Source organism: Myotis myotis, unplaced genomic scaffold, assembly GCF_014108235.1.
Source record: "Myotis myotis isolate mMyoMyo1 unplaced genomic scaffold, mMyoMyo1.p scaffold_m19_p_7, whole genome shotgun sequence".
Lineage (NCBI taxonomy): Eukaryota > Metazoa > Chordata > Mammalia > Chiroptera > Vespertilionidae > Myotis > Myotis myotis.
Genome location: NW_023416379.1, coordinates 894,339 through 918,123, shown reverse-complemented (window position 1 = coordinate 918,123; position 23,785 = coordinate 894,339). Strand labels below are relative to the sequence as shown.

The 23,785-nt window shown below is 62.2% G+C and overlaps 1 protein-coding gene across 2 annotated transcripts; it reads right to left on the bottom strand.

The window, feature by feature from the left end:
* Nucleotides 1-13,165: 13,165 nt before the first annotated feature.
* On the bottom strand, nucleotides 13,166-19,939 carry LOC118660633. 2 transcript variants are annotated; one of them, XR_004969000.1, is made up of 5 exons: nucleotides 17,135-19,939; nucleotides 16,911-17,036; nucleotides 15,917-16,024; nucleotides 13,995-14,955; nucleotides 13,166-13,753 (listed from the first exon to the last, which is right to left on the bottom strand). XR_004969000.1 is itself a non-coding variant. In XM_036318273.1 (4 exons), the coding sequence occupies exons 1-4, from the start codon at nucleotides 17,407-17,409 to the stop codon at nucleotides 14,748-14,750; spliced, it is 717 nt and encodes a 238-aa protein (XP_036174166.1). In that variant the 5' UTR covers nucleotides 17,410-19,939; the 3' UTR covers nucleotides 13,166-14,747. The 2 variants fall into 2 exon arrangements, 1 of the variants encoding a protein (XP_036174166.1); XM_036318273.1 differs by having other exon boundaries at nucleotides 13,166-14,955.
* Nucleotides 19,940-23,785: the final 3,846 nt, after the last annotated feature.

Sequence of the window (23,785 nt, the reverse complement as noted above, 5' to 3'; positions counted from 1 at the left end):
GTCCCCTGATCTGTCCCCTCGGGCGCCGCCTCCTCAGCTCCGGGCAGGTGGACTGGCGGGCGCTGCCGGGATCCGCCTGGAGAGGAGGTGGCCTGGCGCCCTGCTGTGTGTCCTTGTGAGAAACCCCCGTGTTCGCGGCTGCTTTTCATTCCAGCCCCGCGAAGAGCACCCCACGCCCACGCCCCAAAGCCACGTCCCTAGGAAAGGAAGACACAGATGGGACCAGCCTGAGTCAGCCCAGCCCACCGCTTGGGTCGTCCAGTCCCCTGGGCGGGCGGGGCTCAGCCAGCACTGCCTGGCAGGGTCCCTGTGAGGAAGGTCCTGCGTGCGCCGTCGGGGGCTGGCGGCCCCCCAGGTGGCGTCCTCTGCCAATGGACCTCGGGCCCCAGAGCCGTTCTCTCCGTGTGAGGCCAGCAGGACGGGCCCCCCACTCGGGAGCGTCACTGTTTGGGGCCCCGGGGCCTCTGGGTGGACAGTCCATTCATTACACGGCTCTCTCCTCATCCGCTCACCCGTGGGTTCGGAGCCTGAGGGAGGCCTGTGCACTCAACTGAACTCCGAACCAACATCAACTCAACTTACCTGCAATATGACCTTGACTCAGAGGAAATAGTAATGGCCGGGCCGGAGCGGCTCCGTGGTTGAGCGTGGACCTATGAGCCAGGAGGTCACGGTTCAGTTCCCGGTCAGGGCGCATGCCGGGGTTGTGGGCTCCATCCCCAGTAGGGGGCGTGCAGGAGGCAGCCGATCCATGATTCTCTCTCATCATGGATGTTTCTATCTCTGTCTCCCTCTCCCTTCCTCTCTGAAATCAATAAAAAAATATTTTTAAAAGAGAGAAAATTAAAAATAAAATAAAATAAGACAGAAAATAGTAATTTTTGAAAATCATGGTTTTCTTCTCATTGGCTTTAGGTTCTCAGCCTCGGGCACTTTGACCATCGCCTTCCCATTCAGGGGCTCACACAGCCCCCACCCCCCCATCACTCAGGCCAACACCATCCACCTAGCGGGCGTCGTCAGGAGCCCCATCTCACCTCTGCCTGAGGTCGGCTCTACCCTGGCTCCCCCGGCTCCCCCGGCCCCGCATCCGACCACGGCGTCCATGGCGGGCGCTGCCTCCACCCGGCGCCCTGCAGTGCGGCCTCCACCTGCCCCCTGGGGCTCCTCTGGGGGGTGCTGGGCAGCCCCTCAGACTTACTTCTCCGCATAGCGCTCATGCTCACGGAGCTGGCGCCATGATGTGCGGGGAGCTGGGGAAGGGACCGCGCTAGAGCTGTGAGCAGGCACCGCCCTTGCCCGTGACCTCCTGGCTCCCATGAGTGGGGGTGCGGCCAGCGGGCAGGTGGCTGCATTGTGACACGAGGGACCATGGGCAGGCGGGGCCATGGACAGCGAGGACCCAGATGCCCGGGGAGGAGGCGGGCCCACAGGGCGGCGTCTGAGCTGAGCCTGAGGGGCACTCTGTGTGCATCCTCCAGGAGAGGGAACGGAATTGAAATAGGAAGAGAAGAGTGACTCACAGGGCAAGTCACCATGAGCGGGGCCGGGCCGGGGCCGGGAGGGGGCCGGGAGGGGGCCGGGCCGAGGGGGCTGGTCCGGCCCAGGAGTCTGGACCTCCAGCAGGGAGGGCAGAGGGGCATCCCACATCCGCTGTCTCTCGCTCTAGTTTACATCTGGCTTGCCTCCTGTGCCGGCCGGCACGGCCATGGGTGAGCCTGAAGGATGAGAAAAGACAGACAAGAGAAGAAGGCTGGGTCTGGGTGGGACGCGGCCCTCTCTGATGGAGAGACAGCGCCACGGCCTGCGAGCCGAGTCTTTATTTCACAGCAGATCCCACGAGGCAAAGGAAGGGCGTGGTCACAACGTTCTCGCGGGATTTGAATCCACTCAGTCACATGCACCTGGTCCAGCTTTGTTTACTTGCTGCCCCTCCCGCAGCCCACATCACTCAGCCATGTGGGAGCCGCTGCCACACATCCACACACGTTGTTTCACATGCCTGGGATCATCTGTACGTGTTTCTGCTGTTCACTTTTCAGTGGAACCTAGCCCTGGGCCAGCCTTGGGCATGATTAAGTGCAGATCAGGACTGTCTCCGTGACCCTCCTGTCACTCACCTGGTGGCCCCTGTGTCCACACGGAAGCCGCTCCTAGCTTTTTGTGGTTCGGAGCAAAACTGTAGCAACCACCCTTCACCTGTTTGGTGGCTGTTCCTTTCCCTCCGGAGGCAGAAGAAATGGGCTCGGGAAACACGGGACAGAAGAAGGGTCTGGGAGCTGGGGAGGGAGGAGGGTACAGGTGGTGTACCTGTGGGGGGAGGGGGTGGCTCCCGAGAGGGAGCCCGCGTGCAGGTGCCAGGGAAGTCCACGGAGCAGCATTCCTGCGCACCTGTGTGAACTTGGACCCTAGCCCTTTTCCTCGGGGAGGTGACACTGGGCAGGTGCGGTGCGGGCGGCGTTGCCTGGACCTTGCTCCCTGGTCCTCGTTCTTCGCCTCGCCTGCTGGGCGGAGACAGGCCCGGGGTTTACGGTGCGTTTCCCGATTACAAGGGGGGGGGGGCATCACTCCCGTGTGTACAAGTCACTTGTGTTCTTTTCCCACGAAGGGACCTGACTGTGGGTGCTCCCCCGGGAGAGGGCCGCTTCCCACGCCGGCCTGCACCCCGCGGCCGGTCGAGGATTAGCCCGATGTGGGCTCCTCTGAGGAGCAGGGGCCTCGGGGTGGCAGCTTCCCAAGACCCATCAGCCCTCCATCTGCAATGGGAGCCTCCTCCTCGCTGCTCAGCACTTGGTTCTGTCAGCGCCGGGAAGGCAGCGCCCCGGCCTCTGCCACCTCGGCCCAGCTCTCCTGCCGAGGGCTTTGGAGGGCGGCATTGCTGACGGTCAGGCGTTGGCGGAGCCAGGAGGAGCCGGTGCCAACAGAGAGCTCCCGATGTGCCCGATCGACGCCATGGTGGCAAACACCGGAAAGGAACAGCCCGGGCCGGCGGCAGGCTGGTGGCCTTCGGCGCTTTGATGTGTCTGCTCCGGCCATGTCCTGGCCTCAACCTCCTGATAGTCACGGTCGAAGGCCCTGGGGGACGCCGTGTTCCCGCCAAGGCCGCAGTCCGCTCCCAGCCATCGGCAGGGCGCCGGGCCTGGCCTCGCTTGGAGAGGCAGCACACGATGGACAAGGAGATGAGCAGGAGGGAAGGTCCTTCACCGCCCGAGCCCTAGCCCACGCGTCCTATCACGAGCCACGAGCCACTGAACTCTGACGCCCCGAGGGGCACGAAGACGGAAATCCTGGCCCGTCTGTCCTGTCAGGAGAGGAGCAAGGTGGGGAGCGTTCCATGAAGCAAACGAGGAGCCCCCGGAACAAGGTGGCCCCACACCCTCACAGCCCGGGAAGCAAACCACGGTCTCAGCCTGAAGTGCCTCGAGGCTAAGAGGGGTGGCGCAGGGGCTGAGCGCGACCTGTGAACCCGGAGGTCACGGTGCGATTCCCGGTCAGGGCACAGGCCCGGGTTGCGGGCTCCATCCCCAGTGGGGGGCGAGCGGGAGGCAGCCGACCGCTGCTTCTCTCCCATCATTGAGTCTGGGGTTTGCATGGGACTCGGTCCTGAGGGACGGGGCCAGGGTCTGGATGACACGGCCGCTCAGGGCTCTGTCCCCGGGGAGGAGCGGGGCCCGGGAACCGCCTCCTGTTGTGGGACCCACATCCCATCGCCAACGGGAGGCCAGGGCCCCCTGCTGCAGGAGGCCTGCCCCCATCCCCCCACTCCCCCAGCCCTTGCCTCCTGGCACCCTGAGCTGTCCCGGGGGGAGGGTGCCCACACGAGACGCCCACCGTTCTCAGCTCCCTCACTGTCTGAGGAGCCCTTTGAGGCTGCCCGTCTCACTGGGGCCCGTGACCCTGCCCTCCGGCCCCTTCCTCCCCCGGGACCCGGGCAGACGCTGCTCAGATACAGGCGGGGCGGGCGGAGGAGCCACCGGAGCCGGCACCAGGCCGGGCCACCACCGGCAGGGTGCCGGCTGCACAGGGAGCAGGCGCCCGTGTGCCAGGTCCCTCCTGCCTGGGTCTGTGGGACTCCAGCCGGGCACACGCCCCTCTGAGAAGGTTGTAAAGGAGGAAAGGGCCCCAGGGAAGGTCCCCTCACGGGGGATCTGAGCGTAAACTCCTGGCAGGGCAGGGCGAGGCGGGCATCCCGCCCAGGCCGGCCGCTGCTCTAACGGAGGCCTCTGCCCGCACCAGCCCTGCGCATTGTTTCTGTGCATCCAGGGGACACGCCTAGGGCCGGCGCCACCACCTGGAAGCGCGACACCGAGGGCGCTCGCCTCGCTCACCTGGAACCTGCCCGCCGCCTCTCCCATGCCCGGGTCTCCCTCACCTTCCTCTGTCATTTCCAACCGGAAGAGGAAATGGCAGCGTTGTTCTTCGCAGGAGCGTTGAGGTCCTGCTCCCAGCTTCTGTCATCAGTCTTGGCGCAAATAGACGCTCACAAGAAGTCCTCCACGGGCGTGGCCGCTCCTACCCGACATGCTTGCGTCCTCCCCTCCCCCCCACCCCCCAGCACGCCGAGAGCCGGCGTGGCGCCCTGCCCGGCCCCGGAGGAGGGACGCGGACCCGGGGAAAGGAACGGCTCCCGGGCGGCCATGGTCGGGCGACGTTGGCGGTGAGACAGCCCCCACCAGTCGTCACCGGCGAAGTTAGACCTCCGTTCTTGAGTTCGGCAAAGAAAGGACTCAGAGCCAGGAACTCAAACGACCACATGTTTGTTTAGAAAGTTACAGAGGGGACAGGAGTGAGCCCGTGGGCCGCGTGGGCTCAGGGAACAGGTCACAGGCACAAAGGAAGGGCCTTCGCGAGAGAAAGGCAGGGTGAGGTGCTGGGGGTGGGGGGCAGGGAGAGGTGGGTGCTCCCGAGAGGGAGGGCGTGCTGAGGGTTTGAACGGGGTCGAGGGGAGGTCTCAGGGGAGGATCCCAATCGAAGAGTCGCCCGCTTTATGCTGACGCGCCAGATGGACTCTTCCCGCCTTTATTCGTCCCTGGGCGCGGCCGACACCTGGCGCGCACTGGTTCCTGCCGCTCTCCCCGAGGAGCCATTGCCCGCGATCGGGGAAGGTGTGAATCATTGACTCCTGAGCGGCCAGGGTTAGGCAGACGGGCTGCCGTTTACCAGATGGCTGTAAACTCGTGGCCTTGACCGCCCCGGCTTCCCTCTCCGTGTCCTGGCTGACCAGCCGGAGCCCAGGAGCCGGGAGGAGCACTGCTGGCTCAGGTGGGACAGGAACAAAGACGGAGCCGTGACCGGGGGCAGTGTGTCCGGGTCTGGGCAGGCGTGCCCCGGGCGTGCCCGCGGAGGAGGTGGCACGGAGACCAGCGGGCCTGCCAGGTGTGCACTCACGTGACTTGCACGGAGCCGCCTGCTGACCCGACGGTTTGGCCCTGAGAACGGAGAATGAACCACCGGAGCACATTGCTCAGAGACACCCCCTCCCGCTGACAGAGCTCGGCCCCAGCGCTCCTCGGCCCCGTGCCCGCCGCCGGCTGCTGGAGCGGGGAGGGCGCCACCCCAAATATGCAGCTGTGGTGTGAGGAGGGCTTGAGCCCAAACACTGACAAGTGACACAAAGAACCTCGCTGCCTTTCCTCTCACCCGGAGGGCAGGGCGATGGCTCAGCACGACCCAGCCTGGACCTCGCAGCCCAGAGAGACAGCCCAGGCCGGCAGCTCTCCAGGGACCGCCTTCCACCTCTGCCGCCCCAAACCCCGCGCCCGCCAGTGCCTCGTCCCTGCTGCGTGCGATGTGTCGCTCTAAGATGCTCAGTGGCCTGGTGGGTTTGTTCTTTATTCCAAATATATTTTTATTGACTTCAGAGAGGAAGGGAGAGGGAGACATCAATGATGGGAGAGAATCATGGATCGTCTGCCTCCTGCATGCCCCCGCCCTCCTGGCTCATAGGTCGACAGACCACCCCTCTGAGTTACACGTCCTGAGGTCTCCGTGTGTGCAAGGTGCATGTGCTAAGTATGTGTGCAGTGCATGTGCTGTGTGTGTGTGCGTGTGTGTGTGTGTGGTGCATGCGCTCAGTGTGTGTGCAGTGCATGTGCTGTGTGTGTGTGTGTGTGTGTGTGGTGCATGTGCTAAGTGTGTGCAGTGCATGTGCTAAGTGTGTGTGTGTGTGTGTGTGTGTGTGTGTGTGTGCAGTGCACGCGCTCAGTGGTTGTTTTCCCCCGGAACCTGAGTCCGTCTGGTTCGCAGAGCCCGGCAGGAAGCCTCAGGCGGGGAGCTGGGTGCCCTGGGGTGGCGAGTGGCCCGGGGTCGGGAAGTCCTGTCTGAGGCGCTGGTTCCCGGGACGGAGCTGCATTCTTGGTACAGCCATGAGGATCGCCTGGGAAATGGAAGGGTGTGAGGAGCACCAGGCTGCTCCTCCCAGTGACCACCCTTCCCTCGGCCATTGGCTGTCCGGGGGAGGGGCAGAATGGCCGCTGACCTGGCCGGACAGGAGGCCCCAGAGACTGGAGCTCCCAGGCCTCACAGGGTCTCAACGGGGGTGAAGTGAGAAGAGAGATGCCAGATGTCCCCCAGTGCAGCACCCCGAGCATCGCAGCCCAGCCAGCCCGCACCCCGGCTCGTAAGGGAGCCCAAACCACGTCCCAACGGGGAGGCGAGGGACGGGACAGTGACACCCGCAGCCGGAAGGCGCTGCTGTGGTGCAGACAGCGTGCGGGTGACGCTGCCCCTGAACGGGCTTTAACGTTCAGTCCCGTGTCGTCCGTCTGGTGGCCGTCATCTCGCTCTGTGTTCTGCCAGCCTCTCCACGAGGCACGGGGCTGCTCAGGCCCACGCAGGGGGCGTTTGCCGTCTCAGCTCCCAGAGGTGCGAGGCTCAGGCGTGCGGGGCAGCCTCTGGGACAGCAGCCCCGACTCATGGGAAGCGGCTCCGTTCCTGTGATTCTGACAGTGCGACTTCCAGGTGGAGGCGTCGGTGCTCTGCCGTCTGCTGCTCAGTGACTTAGTGTTAATTCTGAAGAACACGCATCAGCAACAGTGTCACGGCCGAGCGCCATCTGCTCCCATCAGGCACGTGCACCGGCCGCTGAGGACGGCGTGCGGACAGGGCCCGCGGCCGGGCTGGGCTCTGTGCTGGGCAGCAGGTGCGCTGGCACCTCAGGTCCCTCTGGCCTTTCGCATCCTGCCCAGAGCCCTGGTGACTCCTGAGAAGACAATGTGCTGAGAAGGTCCCCTAGGGGGCGCTGTCACACCGGTGACGGGCGCTGGAGAAGGAGGAAGAGAGGCCCTCAGGGGACCCGGAGGGAGAAGTGCTGCCCAGGAAGGTGGGCGGTTGGGGGGGGTGGGAGGCGGAGGGGGAGGTGGCCGGGCTTGAGGGCCCGTGTAGCACGTGAGGAAGGAGCCACGTCTGGGCTCAGAAGCCTTGGGGCACTTGTCAGCTTCACCTCGTCCCCTCGTGCCTGCGACTGCGAAGGCGGCACCTGGGAAATGCCTGGGGCACGAAGGGACACATCTCCGTTCCAAACAGGGGGCCTGTGTAAGGGGGGAGACGCAGCAGCCGTCCAGGGAGACGGGGGCGGGGGGCGGGGGGGCCTGGTGGCGGGCGGCAAGGTGTCTGCACCCTTGAGGGGGGGGGGGGGGTGCCTGCCCATCAGCCGGGTCAGAAGTACCAACAGCTCATCCCTTCAGAGACCCAGGCAGAGCTGTCCCGAGGGTCCAGATCCCACCGCCCGATTCTCAGAAAAAGGAAAGCTGAGGCCATGAAAGCAGGGGGCGGGGGGCGGGAAAGATGGGGGGCTCACGCCCTCCCATGTATGGGTACACCGGGTGGAGAGCTAGGAGCTAGGCCTCAAGGTTTGAATGATAAAGTGACACCTTCCGTCTTCAAAACGCTGAGTAGGGTTAGGATTAGCGTTAGGGCTAGAGCTAGGGTTAGGGTTAGGGTTAGGGTTAGGGTTAGGGTTAGGACTAGGACTAGGGTTAGGGCTAGAGCTAGGGTTAGGGTTAGGGTTAGGGTTAGGGCTAGGGTTAGGGTTAGGGCTAGGGTTAGGGAGTGTTAGGGGTTAGGGCTAGGGTTAGGGTTAGGGTTAGGGTTAGGGTTAGGACTAGGGTTAGGGCTAGGGCTAGGGTTAGGGTTAGGGTTAGGACTAGGGTTAGGGCTAGGGTTAGGGTTAGGGTTAGGTCTAGGGTTAGGGCTAGGGTAGGGTTACGGGCTAGGGTTTGGGTTAGGGTTCGGGTTAGGACTAGGGTTAGGCTAGGGCTAGGGTTAGGGTTAGGGTATGACTAGGGTAGGGCTAGGGTTAGGGTTAGGGTTAGGACTAGGGGTTAGAGCTTGGGTTAGGGTTAGGGTTAGGGCGTTTAGGCTAGGGTTAGGGTTAGGGCTAGGGTTAGGGTTAGGGTTAGGGCAAGGCTAGGGTTAGGGGTTAGGAGCTAGGGTTAGGGTTAGGGTAGGGTTAGGGTAGGGTTAGGGTATGGTTAGCATTAGGGTTAGGGTTAGGGTTAGGGTTAGGGTTAGGGTTAGGGTTATGGCTAGGGCTGGAAGTAGGGTTAGGGTTAGTATTGCTTTCAACAGATGTGTGTGATGCATCTTTGTGAGTTTATTCTCGGTGTTTGGCACTTTCCATTTCACAGGATTCTCAAATCTTCAGAAGGATCCATTCAGTTACCTCATGAGCTCATTTAGGTCCCACGTGCTCATTCGTCCTAGTTGTGTCTGCACTCACGTAGCCCCCACTCCACGTTGTGGTGACTGTAGGAAGTGAGTCTCAATGTACCTGAAGTCCCAACTCCCAGCCTCACAGCAACTCTCAGAACCGCCAACGTGACAGGATGCCGGATGGAAACAGCTGTAGGAGTGTCACCCCCGGGAGCCCTCCGTTTGGGGGCCTCTTGGAGGCAGAACTTGCCTGAGTTTATGACCCTGCCTCATCCCTTAACCAAACATTGATCATGTATTGATCATGTACAAAGGCACAGAGGAGCATTGGCAAAAACCGTGCCCTGGAAAGTCGCTTTCCTGCTCCACTTACGGCCCCGTAACCTATGCCCACAGGTCGTCATGTCCTTCAGCAACGGAGCACAGGCATGCCTGGCCTGTGTGGCTCAGTGGATAGAGCCCCAGCCCCAGCCTGAAGGGTCCGAGTTCAGTTCCAATCAAGGGCACCTGCCTCGGCTGCAGGCTCAATCCCAGCCCCAGTCAGGGGACATGCGGGAGGCCACCGACCGATGTGTCCCTCTCTCCCTCTCCTCCTCTCTCTATAAATCAATGGGAAAATGTCCTCGGCTGAGGACTAACACAATAAAAGACAATCAGTCATAACTCAGGGCTTCGCTGACCCACCACGGACAAGGCAGGCCCCAGCGTGGCTCCTCCCCGGGCCGGGACCAGACCTCAGCCACGTGCGAAAGGCGCGGTGAGGGCTGACTGAGCTGAACTTGGAATAATTAAAGCCTTTCCATTTTTTTAAAAACAGCTTTAAAATGTAAGCTGCTAATTATTTCGAGTAATGACCGTGCCTCTGACCTCGAGCGGGAGGGTTTGTGTGAAGAGCCGAAGAAAGGGGCCGAGAGCAGAACCGGGGAAACGCCAGCCAGCTGTGCGTGGGGCCTGCACCTGCCCCCGCCGCCTCTGAAGCGACCTGCTCGGCCCAGGCTCCGCCTCCAGGACGCCCCGTCCCCACCTGCTCTGGGGCTGTGGCAGTGGTTCCAGCTGCGTCCTTGGCTTCCTGTCTGAGCTGAAAATTTGTCTGGAGGATGGATGGGTCAGACCTTACCCATCAGCCGGAATGTACTGCCACGTAAAGGCAAAAACATAATAAGAAGGAAGACAACGTGTTTGCCTGGGCGCCTGGTGACTGCTGGCTGCCCAGGCCTGGGCCCCGCCCCCCTGTCCCCCCGCCCCACGCCCCCCTCCTTCAAAGTCTCCTTGAGTTTGTGAATTTCACAGCCTGCAGGGTGAGTGACTGCTGCCATGCGCCCCACCCCCCACCCCATGCCGGAAAGGGCTGAGCTGGCTTAGCGGACATCTCTGCGGAGAAAGTGCGCTTCTCGGAGGAGGACCAGTGCCCTTTGTCCACGGAGCGGGGAGGCCGCGGAGAGAGGCCGCGTCCGGGAGCGAGCGGCCCAGGCAGCCGGGCGGAGGCGCTGTCGCTGGGGTTCTCTCTGTTTCCTGCTCTTCTCTGTGACGCGCCAACGTTTCTCTGAACTCGATGCTCCTCGGGGCCAAACGCAGCATCTGGATGCTTTTAAAGCTCCATTAACCTCCTCCCACGCCAATGGCATCCCCGGCCGCGGCCACGCTCCCGAGGCAGCAGGTGGCCGGCCCCGGCAGCTGTGGCGGCTGTGCAGACGCGCCCGCTGGCCCTCGCTTGGCAGCAGGAGCCGTGGCGACCTCCCCCCAGCCGGGTCCCCCCACCGCGCCCCGAGGCCTGTTTATAAGGCTGGTGTGGGGGCCGCGCTCTCACCTGCACCCCCGGGCCACAGCCGCCGGCAGCCCCGACAGCCTGACCCAGCCGGCGGGGCCGTGAGGTGTCCTCGCTGCCCCTCCAGGGTCACGGGGAAGCCGGCTGGCACCCTCGACGCGGCCCTGCCCGCTGCCCGGGGCTGTGGCTCACTCGCCTCCTGAGTTTGGGAGCACCTGCTCTGAGTCGCTGGTCGGAAGGAGGTTCCGAACCTGGGTGCTGGGCTCCGAGGGCCTGGGCGCCCGAGTCCAGGCTCCCACGCTCACTGGCGTGTGGTCCTCAGAGAGACATTGGGGTTGGGACCGGGCCCTCGCTGTGCGTGTCTTCAATCCACCGCATGGCCCGGGGGGGGGGGGGGCAGGGGGGTGACCACAGGAGCACTTGGCAGGACTGGGGGGCAGAGCTGGGCTGGGACCCCGAGTCTCCTGTGGCTGGGGTGCTGGATCCCTGTGCCTCCCCCTCTGCTGGGGCGCAGGAGGCTGGGCCGTGGGGGACCGGCTGCCTCGGGCCGGGCAGGACGGAGCGTCTGGGAACGTGGATGAGCCCAGCTCAGGGCGGCTGGGCTGCTCCCAACTCCCCCGCTTCCTGCTCGCCCAGCAGGCGGGCGGACAGCCCCTCGTTATCTTGTTTTTCTCGTGTGAAATGCCAGGGAGTCGTTGGCCAGCTGGGCCCCGGCAGCCCCCGGCAGCTTGATTAGTGCTGAGTCACAGCTGGAAGGAACAAGCCACCCCCCTGCCTCCCGGCCCCCGGTGAGCTGGCCACAGGGAGAGTGTGCAGCCAGGGGCGGGGACCCCGCTCCCCACACGGGCACGTGACACACGCGTGTGGCATCTGAGTGACACAGGACAGAGCCCACGGCCCCAGCGCACCCTTGTCCCCGCCGGCCCTTTCCTGAGGTGGCCCAGGAGACCCAGCATGAGCGGCCGCTCCCAGAAACCCTCGCCGTGGAGCGCCCCCTCCCAGCCAGCAGCCCACAGCCCCCCGCAGCCCCCCACAGCCACCCGCAGGCCCTCCAGCCCTCACAGCCCCCCGCCGGCCCCCACAGCCCCCCACAGGCCCCCACAGCCCCCCGCAGCCACCTGCAGGCCCTCCAGCCCTCACAGGCCCCCACAGCCCCCCACAGGCCCCCACAGCCCCCCGCAGCCACCTGCAGGCCCTCCAGCCCTCACAGCCCCCCGCAGCCCCTCACAGCCCCACAGCCCTCACAGCCCCCCGCAGGCCCCCTTGCAGCCCCTACACTCCCCCTCCCCCCCAGCCGTGCATTCCCAGGCGATGGAGAGCCCTCGGAAAGCAGGGCCACAGGAGGCGGACTGAGAGGGGAGAGGGATCTACACGCTGAGCAGAGCAGCCTCCACACGGAGTCTGCAAAGACGGAGAGAAGGGCCCGTCCCGCCACATCCCTTCCAGGACCCGCAGGCCCCTCCTGCCTCGTGTCCCGAGCGCTGGGCTCAGCATTGAAGCCAATAACTCATCACAGCTGGCGGCAGGTCCTTGAGGGCCTGGGCGAGACCACGGCACCGCGCCCCTCGCACCGCACCGACGCCAACAGCACGGTGCCCGCAGACACGGGAAAGGCCGTCCGTTGTTGTTCTTTATTTCTCTATTGACAGAGAGGAAGGGGGGAGACAGAGAGAGAGACACCGATTTGTTGTTCCATTTGTCCATGATTCACTGGTTGATTCTTTTGCTGTGAATCCTCACCAAAGGATATGTTTCCATTGATGTTAGAGAGAGAGGGAGAGAGAGGGAAAGACAGAGAAACATCGATGTGAGAGAAACACATTGATCCGTTGCCTCCTGCACAAGCCCTGACCAGGGCCTGGGCCGGAGAGGAGCCTGTGGCCGAGATACATGCCCTTGACCCGAATCAAACCCAGGACCCTTCGGTCCTCAGGCCGACACTCTATCCACTGCGCCACACCGGCCAGGGCCATTGGTAGATTCTTGTACGTGCCCTGACTGGGGATCGAACCCACAACCTTGGTTCGATGACACCAACCAGCCGACCAGGGGCCAAGCTGGAGGAGGTAAAAGGTAACTCGGGGGCGCCCTGCACCCCAACGTGTCACACAGAGCGAACGGTCCCAGTTACTGTACGTCGTGTGCTGGGCATTTACAACAGGTCACATGACAGCTCATCCTCGGTGCGAAGTGACTTAACCCTTGGCCGTCGTTTGTCTACTCTCAGCCACCAAAGCTTTTTTACCGTTCCGGTCATGTCTGCTCTCAGCCACCACAGCAAGGAACCGTACGAATCTTAACTCTATTCATTCATGTATCAGTTCATCATTTCTCTGAAAGCTCTTAAGTGTCTGAGCGACCTTGTCACGAACCAAAACATTGTCCCGACAAATCGGAGATATCGAAACTCAATATAAACAAACGCGGTCGTTCCACACGCGCCATGCAAAACACCGTGGCGAGTCAGTCGCCTTTTGAGAGTGAAGAAGTCGACAAGCTTCGGAGATACTTCGCAGAATTTCAAATAAAGCTTTACAAATTACGTTTAACTGTAATTAGGCATTCTCGCTTGTTAAGATATTTCAAAATAATACTCCAAAATGGCAAAAAGAAAGTTACCGAAAGAAGTGTACTGCGAATCTGAAAGTAATGAAGAGTTTTATTTTGGCACCTTGAATACCGACTCTGACGTAGAAAGTGATAACGTTTGTAGTGATTCTACTAGTGGTGACGTAGTTCCAGAAAAAAATGAATAAATCTTGTTGATCCTTCATAATCTTGCATGTTATGTATCTCTGCTCTTTCAATGGAAATGAATTCCAACCAGTACGACACCCATGTCCAAATTTAATACGACCGCAAAGGGTTATTACAAGAGACGATAAAGCCGCGGAAAGCAAACATTTGTGTGCACGTTTACATATCCATGTAACTACATATATGCGCAGCACACACGTACACACACACATGCACACATACGTCGGCTCATATACTCACAGGAGAAAAGAGCATTCACGCAGCAGAAGGCCCCAGAGTCCCAGCCAACAGCACAGACGGGGCTCCAACCTCCTGCCCTCACTCTGCCGTCGGCACGCCCCGCGCTCCGCAGGGATCCAGCCACACCACGCGGAGCGCCCCCAGCAGCCTGGTCGGGCTGCGCCCTCCACACCTGCGTGTTGCTGTGTGACCTGGAGGACAGCCCCCGCGCGGTCTGGGACGGAAGGCGGGGCATTTCAGCCACGAAGACCTAGTGCCCCAGGGGTGGGTTCCTCGGAAACGGCCTCACCAGCTACTGGTCCCAGCGCCATAATTTCCGCGCAAGATTCAGCGTCTTTTCTAAAAAACAAATATTTCTTATGATGTCAGAGAGGAAGGGAGAGGGAGGGAGGGAGAGAGGGAAACATCAATGATGGGAGAGACTCACGGATCGGCTGCCTCCTGCACGCCCCCTCCTGGGGATTGAGCCCACAACCTGGGTCTGTGCCCTGACCAGGAGGCATTGAACCGTGAGCTCCTGGGTCACAGGTCGATGCTCAACCACTGGGCCCTGCCGGCCAGGCTTCAGAGGCTTTCATACCTATTTACTAGTCACTTCAGTAAAGGTGCTTCCAGCTCCTCCTCACTCGTCCGCTTGATGCGAATGACTTGGGCTGCTCTTCGGGAAAGTACAGCCGCGGGCCACAGTGTGTCCTGGGTGATGGGGCAGCAGGTGGCCCAGGTGCTGGCTTCCGCGCCCTGTGGAGACCGAAGCCTAGAGAGCCCCCCGGGCCCTGAACTTGTGGTCCACTAGGAACCGCTGTCTTGTTATCAGAAACGGAGCAGTGGGCTCTGAGAGATGCGCTCACGAGCTCGGGGCCAGCCGCCCTGCCATTGGCCTGCACCCCTCACTCCTCGTGGGGCGGTGTGTCCCTGGCGCCGCGCCCCACCCCCGCGTGGGGAGAGGCTGGCCTGTGTCCGAGCTGCGCCCTGAACTGTCAGCTGCTGATGAGGACCCGCCACCACTGAGGGGAGAAACGGGAGCAGCAGCGAGGCCACGGCCGCATGGACCCTCCTCTCAGAAGAGCAAGCCCCTGCAAGCTGGTGCAGAGGGGCCGTGGCTCCAGGCGGGCGCTGACCTCGGAGCGGTGTTCCTGCAGGTCCCTTCAGGGTGTGTCCCAGGTGTGGGCCATGCTGTAGAACAAAGTCCATTTCCCCATGGAGCCCGGGGCTGTTCCGAGGCGGGGCCCTCATGGTGTCCTTGCCCAGTGCAGTGTCCCGTCCCCACACGAGCAAACATCAGACCTCGAGCCCCCAGCTGCAGAGACAGCTCCTCTGGGACTGCAGGTCGTGCCTACTGGGCCGTGCAGGCAGGAACTTCTCCCTTCTCTCCACTGGTCTGCAGGTGCAAGGCCGGGCCCGCACCCCCGTCCGCAGGTGCAAGGCCGGGGCAGAGTCCCTCCTCTGAGGCTCTGGGAACAGCCCTTGAGAAATGGTCTCTGTGCTGCAACCGCAGCTTCAGCCGCCAGCCGCCTCCAGGGACGCAGCCTCTGCAGGAATCCCTGTGACAAACACCTGTGATTAGGAAATGCAATTTCCGGAGCTCCGAGAGCAACCACGTGTTCTGTTTCTGTTCCTCCGCACGATGGAATTGGGAGTTTATTAGAGGAGGGATGTGTGTGCCTCCATTTTTTCATTTATTGGAAAATCAAAGCTCACAGAGGTTACATGCAGCCCCAAACAACACAAGGAATCGCCTCAAATAAAACCATCCCCTGATGTCTTTACGGGGGTGCATGCGGGGGCAACTGGTGGGTTGTCTCTCCCACATCGGTGTTCTCTCTCTCTCTCTCTTCCTGACTTTCTCCCTCCATCTTTTCCATTCTCTCTGAAAAATCAGTGGATCTCCTCAGGTGAGGATTACAAAAAGGAAAAACGAAGAAAAGAAAATGAACGAGGTCTCGTCGGACACGGATGGCCCAGTGCCAGCGCTCTGTTCTGTGGAAACGAAGGGCACGTTGTTAAGAGCAAAGTGAAAAAAACAAAAAGAAAGGCTGCAGAGGGGCCTGCACGGTCCTTTATCATTGATATTCATATACATAAAACATCTCTGCAAGGAAAAGCAATAAAACGTTATTGGTGGCTGCCTTCCCAGAAGGCACTGGGGCTGGCGCGGGGGGTTCGGCAGGCTCGCTTTTAATCGCATTACCCAGTGAATAGTTCATTAATGGAAACACAAACGTACGCCCTGCTTTGCAAGATTGTTCCGGGGATGTAACGCGTGAGTGCCTGGGAAATGCCTCGCCCGCTGCTGGGCCCACCCCGCGCCCTGCAAACAGCGGAGCGGCCTCCGGGCTGACACGGAGCGGCCTCCGGCCCCGCAGCCCCGCTCCGGCGTTTACTGGAGAGACACCAGCTCGAGCCCGAGAAGAGACACGCGGGCTGCCTCGCTGCAGCCTCATCACGGCAGCCGAGCTGCGGGCGCGGGAGCCGAGGTGCGTGCACACCGTGGGGTCTACTCACCGACGGGGACGGAATCCCACCTCTGCACAGCGTGGAGGCCGGAGGGTGTGACGGGTGAAGCGAGTCAGGCGGAGGAAGAAGTCCCCTGTGAGCTCTGCTATGCGGCAGCTAAAGAGCAAAATAAGGGACTAAACGAAACAGGAACAGACTCATAGATGCAGAGAACGGACCGGTGGTGGCCGGAGGGGAGGGCGGGGAGGACCGGGTGGAAAAGGTGAAGGGACTGAAAAGGACAGATTGGCAGTCACGGAACCGTCGGGGGTGTAAGGTACAGCACAGGGACTACAGTCAATGACATTGCAATAGTTACGTGTGGGGCCAGGGGGGCACGGGGGCACTGGGAATATCGGGGGACCACTGTCAATTATGATTATCTAACCACTGAGCTGCACACCCAAAACTAGTACAAAATACCCCATCCCCCGGTCCCCCCACACTCGTGTCTCTCCACCAGACCAGTGCGTGGGCCAGCAGCAGGGGCCGGAGACCGGCTCCCTCACCACCGGGGCGTGGGGGCGTTGGCAGAGAATGGCTTCGTTCTATTATTTACAAAACGCATTAGAAGTCAGCCACTGAGGCCTGAAAAGCAGCCTCCCATGGCCCCGGTCCTGGAACTCCTCACGCAGCACAGACGGCTGCCGGGGGCCGAGCAGGGAGGAAGCAGGACAGGGCAGGACAGGGCTGGCCCACAGCCGGGAGGGTCACCAGGACACGCGACGCGGAGGCCTGACCTCTCCTGCGACCCTGGTCTGTGAGGAGCTCCACCCCGGGGGTCGGGGAGTGGGACGGTAACTGGATGGGCTCTCCCGTCTCTGCTTTTACAGTCTAAAAGCATCGGTAATAATAGAACATGCAGCAAAGATGCAAATGGCGGTGACTCGTCACAACCATCGGAGACCAAGGGCGAGCTCTAGATCCTGCAAACACAGGCACGTGTGGACCCACGGCCTCTGCAGTCCGGCCCCGGACGTGCAGCGGCCCCACAGACACTCACCCCCCGCAGCTGCGCACCGCGTGCGGATGGAGCGCTGGAGGCAGCACCGCTTTCATCCTGTGAGCAGGTCGGGGACGATTCTGAAGGGATGGCTCCTGCTTCACCCAGGCATTCCCTTCCGCTTCCCTACGTATGAAATAGGACAAAAACGCGTGAGGGGCTCAGCACAGGGCCCGACCCGGCCGGCAGCCACAGGCAGCTGCACCCGGGCTCCCTGGGCTCACCTGGGGCGTGAGGAGCCGTGGTCGCGGCACTCGGCATGTGGTGGGGCTGCAGCCACCCAGCAGCCCCCAGCGGGTGACCAGCTCGTAAGGAAGGTCTGTGAGGAGAACAAGGTGGCGAAGGCCTGGGACTGCAGGTGACCGCGTGTGCACCTGGGTCTCCATTGACGTGGAACTAACAGTGCTTCGGGGTGAGCACGGGGGTTTTCGCAGCACAGGCCTGCCCGCAGGACGCACGCTCCCTCGGCCACTGGAGCCTGCTGCTCCTTGCGGGACATAAAGTGCTTCAAACCGTCTAACTTGGGCACTGAAATAAAAACCAGCCTTTTTATTGGACAAATTTAGTTTTAATATATTTTCATTGATTTTTAGAGAGAGCAGAAGGGAGAGGGATAGAGAGGTAGAAACATCGAAGAGAGAGAAACATCCACTGGCTGCCTTCTGCACGCCCCTCACTGGGGATTGAGCCCGCAGCCCGGGCCTGTGCCCTGACCGGGAGTCAAACGTGACCTTCTGGTTCACAGGTCGATGCTCAACCACTGAGCCACGCCGGCTGGGCTGGACAAACTTGAGTACAGAACCTTTAACGAAGTCTTTCAGATTTACTATATTGTGCCGTGCCCGCACAGCCAGGGTTGGTGAGCCTGAGAGGGGGCGGTGGAGGATGAGAAAAGACAGACAAGAGAAGAAGGCTGGGTCTGGGTGGGACGCGGCCCTCTCTGATGGAGAGACAGCGCCACGGCCTGCGAGCCGAGTCTTTATTTCACAGCAGATCCCACGAGGCAAAGGAAGGGCGTGGTCACAACGTCCTCCTGGTTTCGAATCTACTCAGTCACATGCACCTGGTCCAGCTTTGTTTACGTGCTGCCCCTCCCGCAACCCACATCACTCAGCCATGTGGGCCCACAGGTCGGACCATAACCTGTCCAAACGCTGTAGCCCCTCTCTGCCTCTCCCCCCACCCCCCATTTTTTCTGTTTTTAAACACTTCCATTTACATCATCAAAAGCTCTAGGCAAATTATGCAGAATAACCAAAACATCAAGAACAAAACTCTGGCTATTAACAAACAACAAACACAGTAATGTTAATGTAATACAGCAACGAGAGAACAAAACTCTGGCTATGAATAAAACAATAACAAAGCAACGCCAGTGCAACACAGCAGCAAGAGAGAAACCAAACCACAGACTATTTCTACAAAATGGAAGTTTCTCTTGCTGCTGGTTTATATCTAACCCAGAGTCCTCAGGTTTGGCTGCGCAGGACTTTACAGAAAACGGGCAGCTCACCAACACTGGCACCGCCATAAACATGGCCGAGGGCGTAGCTTCCACTCCTTGCTTTTCTACCATCTGCTGGGCCTCAGTTGTCATCTTCTTCAGCTGACCCCATGTTGGCACCTCAGTCCTTTGCGTAGCTTCTTCCACATCGACATCCTCGGGCAACTCCCAGTCTTTTGAATGGAGGGACAAGGAGCTTCTCTGGGCCCCCGGCACGCCCTCCAGCCGCCCGCCTGGGGTCTCTTCTCCGTCTCCTCGATGAGGAGGCCCCACAGCTGCCGCAGGTCAGCGAGCCTCTATGGGACGGTCTCGGCACCCAGGCTGCTGCTGTCAGTGACGGTGCTCCGGCGAAGATGCCTTCGATGCGAGGCTGGTGCCCCTGGACTTCCTCCTGGAGGGTGACCTTCTGGTTCATAGGTTGATGCTCAACCACTAAGCCAACATGACCTGCCTGCAGCGGTGAGGGCTGGAGTCCCGGGGAGGGGGGGCGGGGGGAGGTCCTGGTCCCCGGCCCAGTCTGACCAGTTTGCGTGGGGGGTAGACTGGGGAGCAGCAGGCGCTTGCTGGTGGGAATCACGTGGGCTCACGTGGAGAGACAGCGCCACGGCCTGCGAGCCGAGTCTATTTCATAGCCAGATCCCACGAGGCAAAGGAAGGGCGTGGTCACAACGTCCTTGCAGGTTTCGAATCCACTCAATCACATGCACCTGATCCAGCTTTGTTTATGTGCTGCCCCTCCCGCAGCCCACATCACCCAGCCACGTGGGCCCACAGGTTCGGACCATAACCGTCCAAACGCGGCAGCCGCTCTCCATGTTAACAACATGTCTGCCCCGTCCTGCTGAGCCAGTGGAGCGAGTGTGTCTGCCCAGAAAGCCCGGGCTGCTGGGACCGCAGCGCCCCGAGGTCGCCGCTCTGTCCTGTGGCCACTCGTCTCATCCGTGAACCAGGCGCAGGGGCCGTGGGGACTCGGAGCCTGTTGTTCTGCTCTGTGTCCCGCACCCAACAGAGCGGCCGCGGGCAGTGCAGGCCCCATCCTGACCGTCGGCCCCGGACACCGGCCCCGCATCACCACTCCTCGTGGCCTGTCCTGACCGTGGCCCCGGAACGCCGGCCCCGCATCACCCCTCCTCCTGGCTTGTCCTGACCGTGGCCCCGGAACGCCAGCCCCGCATCACCCCTCTTCCTGACTTGTCCTGACCGTCGGCCCCGGACACTGGCCCCGCATCACCCCTCCTCCTGGCCTGGCCTGTCCGTGGCCCCGGAACGCCGGCCGGACATCACCCCTCCTCCTGGCCTGGCCTGTCCGTGGCCCCGGAACGCCGGCCCGTGCCATCCCTCCTGGGGCCCCGGGAAAGCACAGACGTGCACGCTCAGCACAGGCGCGGCCGTTACTCCTTTCTGAACAAGTCATCCCAGTGGCTCTCGGACGGACGCGGCAGGTTGTGGGGGTCCTGGCAGAGGACTTGAAATCGGCCTCAGAAAAATCCAAACTGCAGGCTCTCGGCAGGGACTCCCACCAGCAAGCGCCTGCTGCTCCCCAGTCTACCCCCACGCAAACTGGTCAGGCTGGGCCGGGGACCAGGACCTGCCCCCCACCCTCCCCCGGGACTCCAGCCCTCACCTCTGCAGGCAGGTCATGGGTTGTCGAAAGTCACAGTCCTTCTTCTTTCTAAAGAATCTGGCCTCACCTGTTCTCTCTTCCTCCTCCTCCTCCTCCTCCTCGTCCCTCTGAGCACCTGGTGAGCAGGCTGCCTCGGGCGGGGCGGGAGGACGCGGGTTTCGGTGGCTTTTCTAGGATTAGGTCACGTCAAGGTGTGTGGCTGAGCCGTTGGGTGGACCTGGGCAAGGACAAGCCGAGGTTTCGTTCCCAGGTGCCCCTTCCTGGCAGTGCCCATGCGTGACCAGACCCCAGAGGGCGGGAGAAGCTGCCGGAGGTGGGGGGGGGGGGGCGCAGTGTGACGGGAAATAAGACTCCGACCCGCTGGAGGCTGACGGCCTCGCCCAGTGGGAGAGTTCCCTTGTCATGAGAGAAGGACACAGTTTTGCTGTTGTGTCTTCCTCCTTTTTAAATGAAAACCCCGTGTTTTCCACCGAGAGCTCAGGACGCCGGCGTTGGAGGAGGCCATGTCCCGGGGGCCTCGCGCACATGTCCGCCACCTCCATTACCGTGGAAACTGCCCAGCACCCCGAGGGGCACAGCCTCCCCTGCAGCCAAGCAGGAGCATCTGAAGGTTTCATTCACGGTCAGAAGCCTCCTCCTGGGCACTTCCTCCAGGAAGGGGCCGGCGGGGAGACAGGAGGGGACGCTGATGCGCTGTCCCTCCAGCCCCTCCGGGGCAGCTGCGCTGGGCGTCTGGGCAGTTCCGCGGTGGCTCTGGGCGGCGGGGACAGAGGCTCCGCTCCCACCCCAACCTCCGACCTCCGACCTCCGAGCGGCAGTGAGTGGCTGTGGACGCCCGCAGGCTGCGCCCCAGACGCTGGTGTTTGCTTTTCTGAAAAGTGGCTGCTTCTGCGTTCTGAATAGAAACCAACACACACATGTACACACATGCATGCACATATACATAGATGCATGCATATAAACACATGCACACGCGTATACACACATGCACACATACACATGCATATGCTTGTGCACAGATGCACACACACATACACACATGCACATACACATATACACACATGCATGTGCATACAGTTATGCACACACATACGCACACACATGTATACACACTTTTCACAACACTCTGGCTCCTGAGACTGGTTCCTTGGCCATGGCGGCAGGGCAGCTCTGATGGCCGAGGCGGCCTCCTAACATCTTCCATGAACCAGAGCCCTGACCCCCACTCCTTCATTTGTCCCCAGATCATGCATTTACCACATGTTCTCCGTTCAGGCTGGAGGACGTAGACAGATTAATCTGGGAAGGGACAAGTGCTCCATGTGAGCCCCTAATCCCGTCTCTGCAAATCAGCTCCAGTCACCGGCTGACCAGGGACTGACCTGCCTGCCTGGCCGGGGTGTGGCCTGGCCTGGGGTGTGGCCTGGCCGGGGTGTGGCCTGGCTGGGGGCGTGGCCGTGGGCGTGGCCTGGCCGACATGCTGAGCAGGCCTGGCGCTCCCAGCATGAATGCCCCCCAACCAGACCTGCTCCCCTTGTTTGGACGGATGGAACTGGCGCAGCCTGGTTTTTATAGTGTGGGAGGGGCAGGCTGGAGGCGGGGGTTGCTCAAATGCTGGGGTGCCTTGGAGAACTTGGGGAACAGGCCCTGCATGCTCAGGGCAGACCACAGCCTGGGCAGCAGCTCCCGCTGGGCAGGGCACTCACAGAGGAAGCTGGGCCCCGGTGCTGGGGGCGGGGCGGGGCCGGTAAAGGAGGGAGACACCGGCCGCTCCTGCGCCCACCCACATGCTCCCTGGAGCCCAGCTTCCCGCAGAGCTGATGGGAGGCCCAGGTCTCCGGGCAGAGGAGGCAGGGGGAGGAGGAGAGCCAAGTGGGGGTCCATGGAGGTCGCTCCGTCACAGCCCTGCCCCCTCGGCCTGAGTGACCCTGCCCACAGCTCTCAGACCTGCCGGCTCGTCTGTCCACAGCAGATGCAGGGCCGTGGGGCTGCGGGCCGAGGCTGACGTGGGTCACAGCTTCCCGGCCGATGTGGGAGGTCCGCCCGCCAGCCAAGTCCTCGGCCGGCCCCACCCTCCCGGCTGCTACAGGGTTCGGTCCCCAGGCAGCGCTGTGCGATTGGGGAAGATTCAGATCATGTCAAACTCTCTATTTTAAATCGAGAGCAAATCCCAATCTTGGCTCTAATGCGAGCCAAACATGTGTCTCCAGTGATCCCTGAGGGGCCACTGGACGAGGGAGGAAGAGGGGATGAGGGACGCGGGCCAGCCCCCTCCTTGGCGGTCAGCAGGGTCAGGCGTCCGGTCTGGCAGCTCCTGGGCCCCCAGGCCTCGGTGATGGGTCCCACAGGTGGAGGCAGCAGGCGTCACCCTAGGCCCCTCCTGGGGGCAGTTCCCACCCACAGGGAGCTGCCCACAGGCCGAGAGCTGAGCCCAGAGGGCCTGCTGGGAGCTCTCTGTGCCTTGCTGGGGACCCGGGATGGGCGGTCAGGTTCCTGGGGACGTCGTGTCGCCCCGCAGGCCGAGGCTGGGAGGCTGGGCGGTGAGCGCCCGCCTGGGTCCCTCCAGGGAAGGGTGAACAAGGCGCTTCCTTAACCCGAACCTCGCGACATACACAAGGGCCGCCGCTTCCTGTGCTCTGACCCGGGACTCGGCCGCTGGAGATCCAGGTCCCCCTCCCACCCCGTCTGGACCCGGAGGAATGGCCTCCCAGGGCACCCGGAGCCACGTCCCAGGCAGCCGCGTGGCCTCGCCCGAGCGGAGAGCGCGGGGCGGCCTTCAGGCCTCACAGCCCAGGACACACAGGGTCTGTGGTCACAACCCCACGGTCCCTTCACTGACCGCCAGGCTGGTCACGGGAGCACACGCCTACGCCCGGGGCTCAGGCCTGGGACGGGTGGTGGATAGAATCGGGGCCACAGCAGAGGAGAGCAGATTGACGCCGCCCACCCTCCGCCGTGGGCAGCACTGGTCTCCGGGGCTCCCTGGGGCCCGCAGCGATGACCGCCTTGCTGCCCAGCGGGGGGTCACCCCGTCAGCCTGAGCCTGCGGGCCGTCACTCAGTGCAGAGGCCGGACAAGGGCAGGGACGGCAGCCGTGGCCTCAGTGCCCACAGGCTCACGTGACGGCTGTGCTCGGGGACCTGGTCAGGAGGGCCCGGTCACTCCCAGCCGCGGCCTCTCCTTCTGATCCCCCTCCTTCCTGGCTCCCTGTGGCTCCGGTTTCGGGTGCTGTTTACACAACCTCTCCAGCTGGATGGCTTGGCACGGGCGCACATTCCTGCTCCGCGCCCATGACCGTGGCCGCGGCTGAGGACGCCCTGCCCTGGCCGCCCTGGGCCCAGGGGACTGGGTCTGGCAGAGGCGTCCATGCGGCCCTAGCAGCTCTGGAGGCAAAGGACTGCCCTGAGCCACAGGGAGGGGCCTCCTCATGCCCACTGCCCGCCCCACACCCCTGACTCCCCCCACACCCACTAGGGGCTAATGCACTGCCCTGGGGCCCCCTGCTCCAGCCATTCGGCCAGAGCACGCTGGCCGGTCAGTCCCCCGGCCGAGCAGGTCAGCACCCGGGTCTAACTGGTCGGCTGTCAGGTCCCCCACATCGGGAGACGGTGGGAGGACTGGACAGGAGAATGGGGCATTTACCTGTAGGAAAGGCAGGTGTCGGGGTGACAAGGAGGCTGGAGAGCACGGGGGAAGGGAGGCGACACGGAATGTAGGAAGGGGGAGCGCTGAGAATGGTTGCTCTGT

Excerpts from the sequence above, each read along its gene's own strand:
- LOC118660633 (XM_036318273.1), bottom strand. The coding sequence starts at position 17,409 with ATGTCCCGCAAGGAGCAGCAGGCTCCAGTGGCCGAGGGAGCGTGCGTC. Across the intron at positions 16,025-16,910 it reads GCGGTGCGCAGCTGCGGGGG|CTGCCGCATAGCAGAGCTCA; the intron begins GTGAGTGTCTGT and ends TTTGCTCTTTAG. Across the intron at positions 14,956-15,916 it reads GTGGGATTCCGTCCCCGTCG|GGATTCCTGCAGAGGCTGCG; the intron begins GTGAGTAGACCC and ends TGTTTGTCACAG.